The sequence below is a fragment of the Phaethon aethereus genome (assembly GCF_964289735.1).
Source record: "Phaethon aethereus genome assembly, chromosome: 6".
Classification (NCBI taxonomy): domain Eukaryota; kingdom Metazoa; phylum Chordata; class Aves; order Phaethontiformes; family Phaethontidae; genus Phaethon; species Phaethon aethereus.
Window position 1 is genome coordinate 19,636,606 of NC_138580.1, and position 12,745 is coordinate 19,649,350.

A 12,745-nucleotide genomic window follows, 5' to 3' on the forward strand; every position below is an offset into this window, starting at 1 on the left:
GCTTCAGCCAGGAGAGCTTTCAGTACATGTTTTGCATTTACTTGCTAGAAAACATTCAGTTCAGAAGACAGCTCTCACCCGCGACGAGGGGCCAGGAGGCTGGCAGTGGGGACCAGGGCACTGAACTAAGGGGCCGTAAGCCAGGGACATGCTGGGCTGAAGTCAGTAAGGGTCTTCAGCAACAACAGAACCCCACAACCTTTCCACTGATGCTACATGGAAAGCAACAAACTCGCTTCTTGAGCTGCACCACCCCTCCAGGTTTATGTGGAAAAGTAAATTCCAAGTAATACATTATTGGGGGCTTTTAACAATGAATGAGGACTTAAGTTGCATTTTCCTATATCTGGAAGCAGCAGTGAAGTGTGACAACCCGATCTGTGCAATTACCCCTCCTCCATGTAGCCACCATTCTCCCCAATTAGTCCTCCGAGTAACACATTTGAAACCTTTAGCTCTTTGGTACTGGCAGTTTCAACGTGGCCATTGCCAGCAATGGATACTACGCCAAGAAAATCCGACTCCTGGCTTGAAAGGATTAAACAGTCCTCTGTTGCCATCTGTGCCGTGAAGCTGGTGAATGACTTCGTGCACCCAGAGCGTTAACGTTCGTTCTGCACGACACAGTAACTTCTATTTACACTGCTACCTCGCAGACCTCCTGCTGTTCCCGCTGCCTTAAAGGAACACATTTGGAAAGCGGTAGGCGGGCGGCTGCTGGTCAGTGCGCGGTGGGCCCCAGCAGCTCGCTGGTTAGACAAGGCAGGCGCAGTGCCACCTCTTCCAGCAGCCACCACCTCAATTTTGACCAGAACCTCTGATACAGCAGTTGACAGAACTAGATTACTGTAGCGGTATGTCAAAACAGACGTTTCAGTCCATATATGTATGTATTTATATGTTTTAGCATACTTCTAAATCAATCACAGCAGCCCCCACCCTTCCCCCCCGCCCATGACGGTTGTTTAATGCATCAAGACACAATCGGTGCTAAACTCCAACTCGCACACAGACAGTGCCCCATGTCTTTTCCTCCGACATCCACATTTGGTTCCATGATCACCATGGCTGAACACCTCTGTGCAATATCCCAACGACCAGGGCACAAAGTACCCCCCAGATCCCTCACGCTTCTCCAGCAGCCACTGTATTTCCAACCCAGATCTGAAATTTAACAGAACCTGACAGAAGGCTTGGGCTGCTCTGCCCTATGCCCAGCTACCTGTGACTTCAGACAGCCCCTGAGGCAACAAAAAGCAGCTGGCACACAGAAGAGCAAGTCAAACAATTCATCATGCCGTAACGAGGACAAATAATCTATGGGTATTTTGCTCCCATTAGAAGACGTGGAAACTCCCTCACTTCTGGGCAAACATTAGTGATTTTAGACCAAACCTTGGACGCCCTGTGTTCGTGGAGACGGGGCCAACATTCCAGCCCCAGCACTGCTGGCTCTCGGCTGGTCTGCAATTTGTTTGATATGATCACAGTACAGACAGACTTGCCTACGTGTCAAAGTTTCCTAATGTTTAAGAGATTTTGCTTTCCCTGAAAAAAGCTTGCAGATTCCTAAGGCAACAAAGTTCACACAATACCCGTTTTTTACAAAGTACATTTCAGAAAGAACTGGAGTACATTTGTTTTTTGTGGAAATGTTGTTAAAGATAAAACATAGTTTGCCCATGAGCGTATTACATTTTAAAACAAATTTGTTTCTCGGTGATTAAAATAAAACAGTTTTTACAGCTTGTTTTACAGTCTGCAAAGTAGCCAAATGGAACTGCATATAAAAAACCCAAAAAACCCGACACACCAAACAAACAACAGAAAACCCACACCGTACAGCTAGGAGTAACTGCCTCATGCAAATCCAAACGCATGAGACTACAGCCCCTAAAAGCACAATGCAACACTTACAGCTGGAAAGAAGAAACAAACTTACTTCTTCCCATGGGGACTGAACTAGGCTGTATAAAGAAAAATACAGTGGCTTAGAAAAGAAACAACACAACTAAAAAAAAAAAATTAAAGTGATTTCTTTCTTACATTATAGTTGTTCAGATTATCACTTGCTATAGGAAGGCCCATGTAGCGCTCCGTGTATATTGAATCTGTAATTAAAAAAAAAAAACAACACAACAGAATATGCTACTTAATTTTCAGTCTGTCTGTCTACCAGAAATTTTACGCACTGATACAAACAATAAGAATGCATTCTGTAAATAAAATAAAATAAAACCAACAAAAAAATCCCCCAAACCCCAGGTTTTCCACAACGAGGCATGTAGGTAACCATCATTATTCAGAATATTTAATCTTCTTGTTGCCATGGATACCTGAATGCTGAATATTAATAAAGTACTTTGTGTCCATGTTACCTTATTGTTATTCTTTCAGTAATCCTATGAAAATTATTGAAAATCTTGCAATAAATGACTAGCATTTGAAAAAAATCTTAAGATATTTTATCTAAATGTTTACTACTAAAAATCTGTACCATGAAAATGCAGCAGTAGATTAGGACTCAGCTAGGCTCTGTGTTATATAGTCAAAATTAAGTATCTCTGATTTTCCACAGCATCATATCATACTGCTTTTTTTGAAGATTTGTTGCTTGATTTTATGCCATACAAATCAACATTCTGTTGCCATATTCTAATGCCCCTTTGATGCCTCATCAGCATTGTCCCACTGTTGTTTGGGGTTTTTTTAATGTTGAATATGCATACCTCCATAAACCTTTCCTTTATCTGATCAACTAAAAGTGGAATTTTAGAGATTCCGATCTTCATTTAAAATATGCCATGCTGTAATATTAATGTCCAAACCATTATGAAAACATCCTTATGTCCTCAGCAGACAACTGCTAATACCTAACAGTATGATTTATCTGTTGAATTAGCCAGAGCACGTAATATGTGATTATACCAGCCTCTGTGCTAGATGCAGAAAGATAAATTATGCCTTATTTCGCAGAGGTTTGCTAGGAAAAGCTTTCCTCTGAAAGTCTTTTGGACAACACCAGAAAAGTGTCAAAACGTGGTCACATTGTACCAGCACATACTATATTTTTAACTATAAATTTTTTGATCTGGGAGAAGGGCCCCTATAACTGTATTTATAGCCTCATGCAACTACAGCCTTACGCACCATAAGCTTGAAGCACGTACAGACTTGTCCACTTGTTCGGGTTTTCCTCACACCAAGCTATTCTTAAGATTAATTAGATTTATAAAATACAAATTTTATATCTAAAAGGAAAAAACCCTGAAGGCAACTCCAATCGTACTCTGTTACTTTGAGAGAGTAAATTACAATGCAAGTTTGATGTGAAGCCTCACAGTTTGTTCCTTCAAGTGAAATAGGATTCTGAAGAAGCAAAAGCTAATAGGGATGGATTTCTGACACACAATACTCGTCTCGGAACATGCAGCAGCTTTGGAAAGCAAACACAGACGCGTTACAGTGACACTACAAATATGACAATAATTTAGCCTCCACTAAATGTTACAGAGATGACCTGGAATTGTGGATCTAACTTTTAAAAATGGTAAATAAGATTTAGGGAATGGGTTTAATTCTGAAATGCAATACCCGTGAGTTCACTCGAACAGACCAAGTGGCATTTACATGGCATCTAGTAGATAATCAAAGTTCTGCACTATGAATCAACACTTTGCAGCATGTGCACTGCAAGACATATGGGAATCCTTGTAACGAGGAAGCCATCACATACCATAATATTGCCAACGTGACACGGGGGCAACCGCTATTCCACACTTGAACACGCCGCTTCCAGAGCCAAGCACCATGGAGGTCACATATCCCCCATAAGACTGAGAAGAAAACATTGCTGTTATTTTAGTCGGAAGGAAAAGGATGGGGCCCATCTGCTAAACGGTTCATCAGACATTTATAGGCTCAGCGTTCTTCATATTAATGAATTCCATTCTGAATTTGGGTCAGATCTCACCCAGGCTGCCTCAGTGGGGGAAACGGGCATCGAACAGCGCACGGCAGCTGTGGGGCCGCTGAATGAGAACTCGCCGGGGAAAAAGGGCGCAGACGCCGCTGACTCAGCTACGGGTGACGGTGTTTGGTAGCACCGTAGGCAGCAGTGAAAGACGGGGAACAAGACACTGCTGAACCGCTGTGTCCCGCTCCGTGCTGGGGGAGTGGGTGGAAGCAGAGCTCGGGCCCACAATGTGCCTGGTGAGTAGCTGCACCAGGGCATCCGAAAATTTACAACTCCCTCGGAGCAGGCCTACGGCAGCTCGCTTGCTAACTCCCCCCAAAGCGTCAGGAGCAAGACCGTGACTGGGGAGCGAAGGATCTTCTGCCGAGTCTGTGGGAGGAACTGTGCGGCAACAAGCTCCTTGCTATGCACAGAGAACTGACTCGCAGCCCAGCCTGATACACAGACGAGTAAATAACCTGACACACTTGAGCATCCACCAGCAAGATACCTAAACAATGTCACCGACCGCCCAAACGACTGCCCTCGCTATAGTCTGAAGGGGTTATTTGGGAAAACGTGCCCACCCACGTGCAAAAAGAAGAGCAATTTTTGGATCTCGTTCCTGTCTTGAAACCGGATTACAGGCAAATAGAACCGTACCTTAGTTCAAAGGGCTTAAATGTTTGCTCCAGTGTCAATACTTAGGCCCTCACAATGAGATCAGCAAAGTAATGCACGTACTTCGTAATTAAACCCATGTGTAAATACGTTGCCTAACCTGGCCACAGTAATGGCAAACAATATTAACGCACACAGTGACAGGCTGGCAACGAGACACTGACAAACTCAAGAGATAAAGAAAATCCATTTGCCTGGAGGTTCAGTATCCAGGATTCATAACCTAGCTCCAAAGAGGATTGCTCTTCAACTGTTCATCTCGAGGCTCATAAGGAGCAAGATAGGAATGCATGAAGTCCTCCACTTCTGTAGAAAGAATTTCCCTCCCACTGAAGTTAATACTACTACGTTTGGCTTCATACAACACAGAGATGTTTATCCCCACAAGAAAAGCTACTAAAGGCACCATCATCATCATCTTGCCATCAAGCAATTTATCCACTGGTGCCTGTCACCAGCAGTGACCAAATTTCAGCTAGAAATTTAATTCAAGATCCTGCATGCAATCCTGCATATACTTAAACACAATATGCTTAAACAGAGCACGCAAGAATACTCCCCGTGACTGCAGAAAAAGCAGTGAAACAGCAGCCTGGGACAGAAAAATGCTCAGAGGTTGAACCAAACAGATATCACTAACGCTACGTATGCACTTAGCCTTGCAGCTGGGGGGGTATGTATATGCTATTAAACACCTCCCTCTACTGTGACAGGTTTTAAAGACACATCAAAGTCAGAGAAGTCTGGCCTGTGGTTGGAAGTACTGCTGAAATAAAATGCAGCCAAGCACAACAATATAGCAGACAGATATTTTCAGGCTGCTAGTAAAAACACAACCACCATGCCATGCAGCTGCTTCACGTGATTTTACACCTTTTTTTAAAAACTCAGTCATCCAACTAATGTAAAGAGACAATAGTGAATATATACTTGGATTTTTTTTTTTAAATATTGGTTCATCTTGTACACAGCAGCTTACCAATAACCCTTTAAATTGTTTTTAATCCCTCTAGTAGTAGTAATTCCTGTTTCAAAGGCTCCTGAATGCCTGCAAAGGGACAATGTAAATGGGCACTTCAGCAGCTCAGTTACTGGACTGTGCCACGACCCCAGAGCACATGACAGCACAATAAACAGTTGTTACAATTAAATAATAAGCCAGCCAAACTTGTTTGAGTACTTACCCAACCCCAAATAGCTATTCTGTCCTTATCAACAAAGCTCATTTCAGAAAATTTTCTAGAAGCAAACAGAATAATTAAAGGCTTAATCCATTGCAGGTATCTGCAATTATACAGATGTGCCTATTTTCCATCATGTCTGCCTCCTTCCCTTGTACAAATAAGCATTTCCCACTTCATCACAGCGACTGCATATGAAAACATACAATACTTCAGGCATGTGTGTCTTTAAGAAATTCAGAAAAACAAAAAATGTGGAAAAAAACCCCCTGTATGCCCTGTAAAAACCCTCAAACCACACTCACTGACATTTGTATTTTATTAGGTTAGATTTCACCACTTGCCTCACCTTTTTTTCTTTTTCCTTTTCCTTTCTCCCTCCTTTTTTTTTTTTTTCTTTAAAAAAGAGGAGCAACACTCAAGTTGCAACAGTAAGGGACAGGTTGACACCTGTAAATCCAGTCAGGATTTCCCAAAAAAAAAAAAAAAAAAAAGATTCTGAAATGCTAGTTGTTTAAACTCCTTAACATTTTAAAATCCCAAAAAGCAAACCCGGTAGGATCACGTCTTTGTGATTCTGAGAGATCCGTACTGACATCATTCGGGTTAGTGAGGTTCTACAAGCATAAACCAAGTGATAAAGATGAACTATGATGTAAAGGCTGAGTAGTTCATACAAATAACTCCATCACAACAAAAACTTGTAAAAAGCTTGGAGTAAAACTTCCAGCTCCAACTGTCTTGGTAGCATTCTCTTCTACTAATATGACAGCTATTATCTCTCTAAAACCAGGGATATGGTAAATTTGTTATTACAGCACTAACTCTTCTCTTTTTTTAAGCATGAAACGATGGTCGGCCCGTAAGTGACACACTTCAGCATACAAAATTAATGTAGAATTTAGTTACGTTTTTGCCAGGAATTTCAAGATGACCATTCAAAACCTTCCCCCTTTTCCCCCCCCTACACAATAAGCACAGAAAAGAAGGAGCAGGTGTTGACCATTTCACTGTAGCTCACCTGGCTGCTGATATCTGATCTTCCACTTCGTATGTTCCCAGCCTTCGGTTTACGGCATGCAGAATTTCATCCCCTTGGTATCCACTTCCTCTGCCATCGAAGCTGGCCACGATGATCTGCTCGGTGCTTGCAAGGTAAGTAGACCAGCTGATCCGGAAGGCATAATCTACTTTCTGACTACAGGGTCCCGCGTACCTGGGTGAAAAGTGCCACAGAATTTGGGCGCTTACTCTCCACTTACTCTCCATTGCATCAAACGTTTGCAATGCAATTACGGCTGACAATTTTCAGCCACTGAAGAAGGGTAAACTTTTAAATTAAACTGAGCAAACAAGAAAAGCATCACTGACTGACGCCAAACTGCTGCTTTGCCTGGACACTAAAAGCAATATGCTTTTTTAAAACGTCAGCTGGTAATCAAGAAAGCAGACTGGATTTTATTTGTTTTATTGCTTTCTGCTCTAGTAAGAAACTTCCATTATTTTGACTTTAAGCAGCTTATTAGAAATCCAAACCAAATTATTTTTTGCGTTGTCATATCTAGTCATCGGAGTTTCAAAGCGATGCTCTTTAACTATTTCTGTTCCATCTACCCATTATTTATTTGGTTCAAGTCTGAAGTCAACAAATGGCCTTTATTTGGGAAAATTAAAAAGATCTTTTTCTGCACTTTTAGTGTCACATCAGTGTTCCCTACAGTCTAAACTATTTCTTATGCAGGCTGAGAAAAAGGAAGCAAAACTGTAATCGTAACTTTTTATTTTAAAGTCTTTGGAAGCACTTGAGCACTATGAAATCACACTCTAAGCGCCAGGATGGTGAAATGCTGTTTGCACTCCACTTCTCTAGCCACTGTTCAACAGAATAAGAAATGGAAGACTGGCTCTTATGGCTCTAAACCCCACCTTCTCCAGTTTTAAAAGCAAAGAAAAAACTACGAGGAATGCTCTATATCAAGCTTTGTTTCTATGCGTGATGGATCCTGACACTTCCGAGGGAATTTCTGGTATCAAGTTCACCATGAGGCAGAGGTGGTCCCAACAAAGGCCAAGATAAGTCAATAAAAATAGAATCAAAATCAACTAAGTCTTAAGAAGCAAAGAGCACTGACTGCTCATTAAAATGTTCAATAGGCATATAAAAAAGTATTACAGTGCTACCAAACCACATTATATAAAGATGTATTTAACAATTAGCAGCTAGTTTCCTTGTGGAGTCAGCTTTTTGTAAAAAGGGGAAAAGGTTAACATTTCTATTTTAATGAATAGCTAAATTTCAGTAATTTCCAGTTAGAAGAAAATATACCAGCATGAACAGAAGTGCCTGAGGCAAAACAGACCAAACAGCACAAGCTCTTGGTCTTGAATTTATGAAAAAATAATAAATGCAACCCTGACCACAGGATGCAGTTTGCAAACATCAGTTGACAGTCAAATATCACAGAGAAAACGCAACATCACAACTTAGTACTTCAGCTTATTATTCAAGGTTTCAATCTGGAATGTAATTTCATTTAATCTTATTCCTAATGAACTCTAAGAGCAGAGGAGGAGGTAAGCTAACACTAACATCCTGGCTTTTAAGTCAGATACAGAATGTATCTGCCTCACTGCCACCAGCAAAACATGTACTTGTTAAGCATTACATCATCTTATGGTACAAGAATCTATCACAAAATGGGATACAACTGATTTCCTTCATTCTCTCTTAAAACTTCTTCAAGAAGGAACTGGTAAACATGCCAGTTTTGTGTTTCCAGATCTTATTAGGAGCATTTGAAGTAGATGAAAGTGATTATTAACAGAACATTGCCATGTAACTTGAAGACTTACACATCAAGGAGCAGAGGGTACTTCTTTGATGAATCAAAATGGGGAGGCAGTATCATTTGATACCACAGGTCTAAAAGTGAAAAGAGTTTGACTTAGGTCAGTTCTCCAGTGAAATGATTTGACATGCACTGCAATTCATACAAGAGCACGGCTGAGTCACTCCCTAAAAATTAAAAAGTAGTTTCATCTGAACTGTCCAAATATATACAGGTGAAAGTTCCCAGCTAATCTAATTTTAAAAAATTTTTTAAAAAAAGTTTCACAGTGAAGTTAGCAGAAAGTCTGGAACTGGAATGGCTACAATAACAAGAATAAAATTTGGGGACTCAACATGCTGTCTCGTAACATTGTACTACATTATAAGTTATGTGTAAAACTTGGTGAGTCTCTACAGTGGTAAATCTGACACTAGCTCAAAAATGTTTCTCTACTCAAATTTCTCTCCCAGCACTAAAAAGAAATTATAAATATTTTGAACCTGCCAGATAGGCTTTGCATGACAGTTTGTAAAGCATCCACCCCAGAAACATATTCAAATATCTGTTATTTCTCAAGCAACATTGATTCCGGTTCCACCCATGTTACTCTTTCCACCCAAGTTGGCTGAGCATTAGCCGAGTGTTTTAAACGCACACCACCTAAGTTCTGCAAACCAACTGGCTTTATTATTCACTCATGAATTTTAGAAGAACTGACGCTGCAAAGGAAGCATGAAGCAATGCTGATGGACTGCACTGCAATAATAGCCAGAGTCCAAGTCTTACAGAAATTTGTCCAGGCATGAATATGCAAGACATTAAAACACTGAAAAATTAACAATGTAAACGGAACACATGAAAATACTAATTTCCATTTTTTGCATCATTTGGGTACTTTATAGTCACAGGAGCAGATTTCTTCTTTGATAACATACATGGACTTATAAGCAGACTTGGAACTTGAAGTAGGACTACATAAATGGATTTATTTCTCCTATTTCTGACATTATAAATAGATTCCCCTTACCCAAAAGCTTTTACCCTGAAGAGATGAAGTAGTAAGAACAAAGAGGAATAAAAAGATGAATATACAACTGATAGCACGAAGAACATCTTTAAACCTCCATCTTGCCTGGAAGATGTCATCTTTAGCCCTAGTAAAAATGTGACAGAAATAAAAGACAGAAAACACAAAGATAAAGAGAGTTATTATATAAATAAGGTAACAGTAGAAGGAGGGAGGCATCAAAAAGAACAGTTAACAATGACTGAGAGAACTCAATACAGTTTGTAAAAATATAATTCCATTATGAATATTCATTCATTTTATCAAGAGGAAGTTTGTCATGAAGAGAAAAGCCAGTAGCAAAGGCTGAAGCAAGAACAGTTTAGACAGATACCAGACTGCCTGTCTATCTGATGTTCCTCAGCCTAGGAGGAGGCTAGGAAAGCTTCTGTACCCAGATGTGCAAATTCAGATAAGCGTTAGCAGTTCATCTTCTAGCATTCCATCCTAGACTACTCAGAGGTGTATGTAGTCTTGGAGCATGAACATGCTTTTAAGAACACGACTATGCAATCCAAATATTCCCCTCCACAAAGTGATCGTGTTGAAATATAGCCCAAGTGATTTTGCAAGCTTTTCCATTTAGATTCTGTGTCTGTGTTTTTGATAGTAACTGAACAACTCCACTGTCCCAACCTGCTCACACAAACCACAGGGACTTGTACCTGTAAATTAAGACCTACTTGAATTTATAATTTAATTTAAATTCAACAATGTTTATGAGCTTTGTGTTCCACCCCCCATTTATCTTATTTATTTAATGTGGTGTTAAGGACTTCTGTTTTTCAGGTAATTAACAAGGAATAAAGGAGTAAAGCCTCTTCATCATGAACTCATCAAGATATCACAGAATGGAAAAGGGTATTTTAGATAAGAATATTTTGGGATTTCAGAAAAAAAAAAAATCTTGTCTTGCCTCTAAATGAGGAATAACAGCAATAATCCCCACTACACCAACCTTTTCTGTCATGCTTTTCAGCAGAAGACCTGGAAGCACTTGGTGAAAGGGGGAGAAAAAGGTAAAACATGTTTTTGAACTTACTGTATCCACCTACACTAATGGAGCCAATTTTTTTTGAAGGCATCTGAATATCTTTCAATGCATTTTCCAGTTCAGTGTTATTTTCCAAGTATCTGAGGACTAAATAACAGAGTTAGTAAGAGTTGAAGTCCAAATACACTATTTTCAAATTCATTGCTCTTTTATTATGAGCCACTTTAAGAATTCAATCTGAGATGATGGCAACCTACACTGCAGTCTTAGTTTACTGCAGTTTTTGTTTTTCCTCTCAGATTCAATGTTTACAATACAGTTTTCCTTCCGTAATTTAGTAACCAGAAAGCTGGTTTCCACATTTTTCATCTAAATGCAATTTCAGAAAAACTGAACAATTATCCAGTAAATAAGTCATACATTACTCACTGTTTTCTAGCACAATGTAAGATAATTATGAACAAACATATGCCAAGCTATGTAATTTATTCTTCTGGTCAACTATATTAATTATCTGAAATTAAAGTTACCCTCTATAACTGACATTTTAATTATTATACTAAGCAATGAGAACAAAATTAAAATAAATTTACAGTGCAATTTTCTGGCTCAACACAAATTGTATTTCAAGACAATCCCATACCTTGATCATCACTGCTTCTGTGCAGTGTAGATATGGGCAGGCCAGGACCTGTTAACAGAGCACGAAACATTCATGTTTACATCCTGTCTCAAAGCACAACCCTCATCAAGTAATGGGAAATGGGTGCATCATAGAAGGTCAAAACTCATTTCCCTCCATTATCAGGGCCTAAACTCAAGCCACAGAATCCTGTAAAACATTCAGACTGTCTTGCAGGCACACCACATGATTGAGAGGTACAGGAGAATTAAACTTCCCCTCTTTAGCAAAGTCTACCCATTGGTTGTGGACCATGCTTTGGAAATCGGTAAGCCTTGTCACGGAGACCACAGCAGCCTTCCTCAAACAACCATTTTTACAACCTGACAGAAAATTCCTTCTCTGCTGTCTGTACGTTCTTCTAGCCAATAGATCAAGGAAGATCTTGGCATCTTGAAAAACAACATACATTTCAATTTTAAAGGAAATTTTAGAGAAGATTATATTTTTCCCACCCTCTTATTAATTTATCCTTTGTACTATATACCACAAGCACTTACAGTCAGAGACAGACTACAGTCCCACTGCTTAATTTATGATTATCTTAATTGGATTTTTTTGAACAGCACTACCTATCTTAATTTTATTCCCACACATAGAGCTCTTCTCCTTACCCAGCCTATTGCTTGCCTTGCTCCCAGAGCCTCCAATTTCCTTCTACAGAGCTCTCCATGCAGCTCTTGAGGAGATGCACAGCAGACATGAGTGCTTTGCACCTCTTTTAGGTCCACTGATAGACTGACAGATAGAACTATCAAATTTTATCCTTGTAATTTTTGTCAAGGTGCTTTTGAGCCTAGGAGGGAGTACGTTTTTCCGCTGCCAATGCATTTATCCAGCAGTATCAACACGTATCATAGTTATGCAGTACACATCAAGATCTTGATGAAGTGAACTTCCCCACCGAACTAATCAGTGAGTCATGTTTATGTCAATTAACTCCGGATATACTCACCACGACAATCTAGCTGATAATACTGTGCGTCTTTGCTGAAGGACACAGAATAATACTGGCATCTTTCTTTATCCAGATCACAGCTAACACATTTAGCAGAATTTGGACTGCTTTCCAAGTGTACTCTGCAAAGTAGACGAGCTTCATTTCAGGGATGAAAGAGTTTAAAAAATAAAAAAAGCAAAAATTATGCTAACAAATGTGTGCTTTTTAAATAAGTTGACCAAATGAAATAGGATAACATTCATTTAAATGAATTTAAAAATTCATTTAAGAAAAACTCATTTAAAAAGTTGAGATCCGAGTTCAATTAATACTGGTATTATAATCATAGCAAAAAAAAAAAGGGCATGAGCAGTTTTCTTTAGGAGTTTGTTGCTTGAGGATTGGTTGCTTCTTT

The 12,745-nt window shown here is 39.6% G+C and overlaps 1 protein-coding gene across 1 annotated transcript in view; it reads right to left on the reverse strand.

The window, feature by feature from the left end:
• The window catches only part of LOC309406149 (dipeptidyl peptidase 4-like), a gene marked incomplete at both ends in the record, with an annotated part of 36,915 nt that overhangs the window by 4,472 nt on the left and 19,698 nt on the right, over positions 1–12,745 (reverse strand). Inside the window, 8 exons of the mRNA XM_082001188.1 lie at positions 2,047–2,111; positions 3,737–3,836; positions 5,821–5,875; positions 6,839–7,033; positions 8,671–8,740; positions 10,757–10,855; positions 11,352–11,399; positions 12,346–12,470. Coding sequence (XP_081857314.1) covers positions 2,047–2,111; positions 3,737–3,836; positions 5,821–5,875; positions 6,839–7,033; positions 8,671–8,740; positions 10,757–10,855; positions 11,352–11,399; positions 12,346–12,470 — 757 coding nt within the window. The remainder of the gene's footprint in view (positions 1–2,046; positions 2,112–3,736; positions 3,837–5,820; positions 5,876–6,838; positions 7,034–8,670; positions 8,741–10,756; positions 10,856–11,351; positions 11,400–12,345; positions 12,471–12,745) is intronic.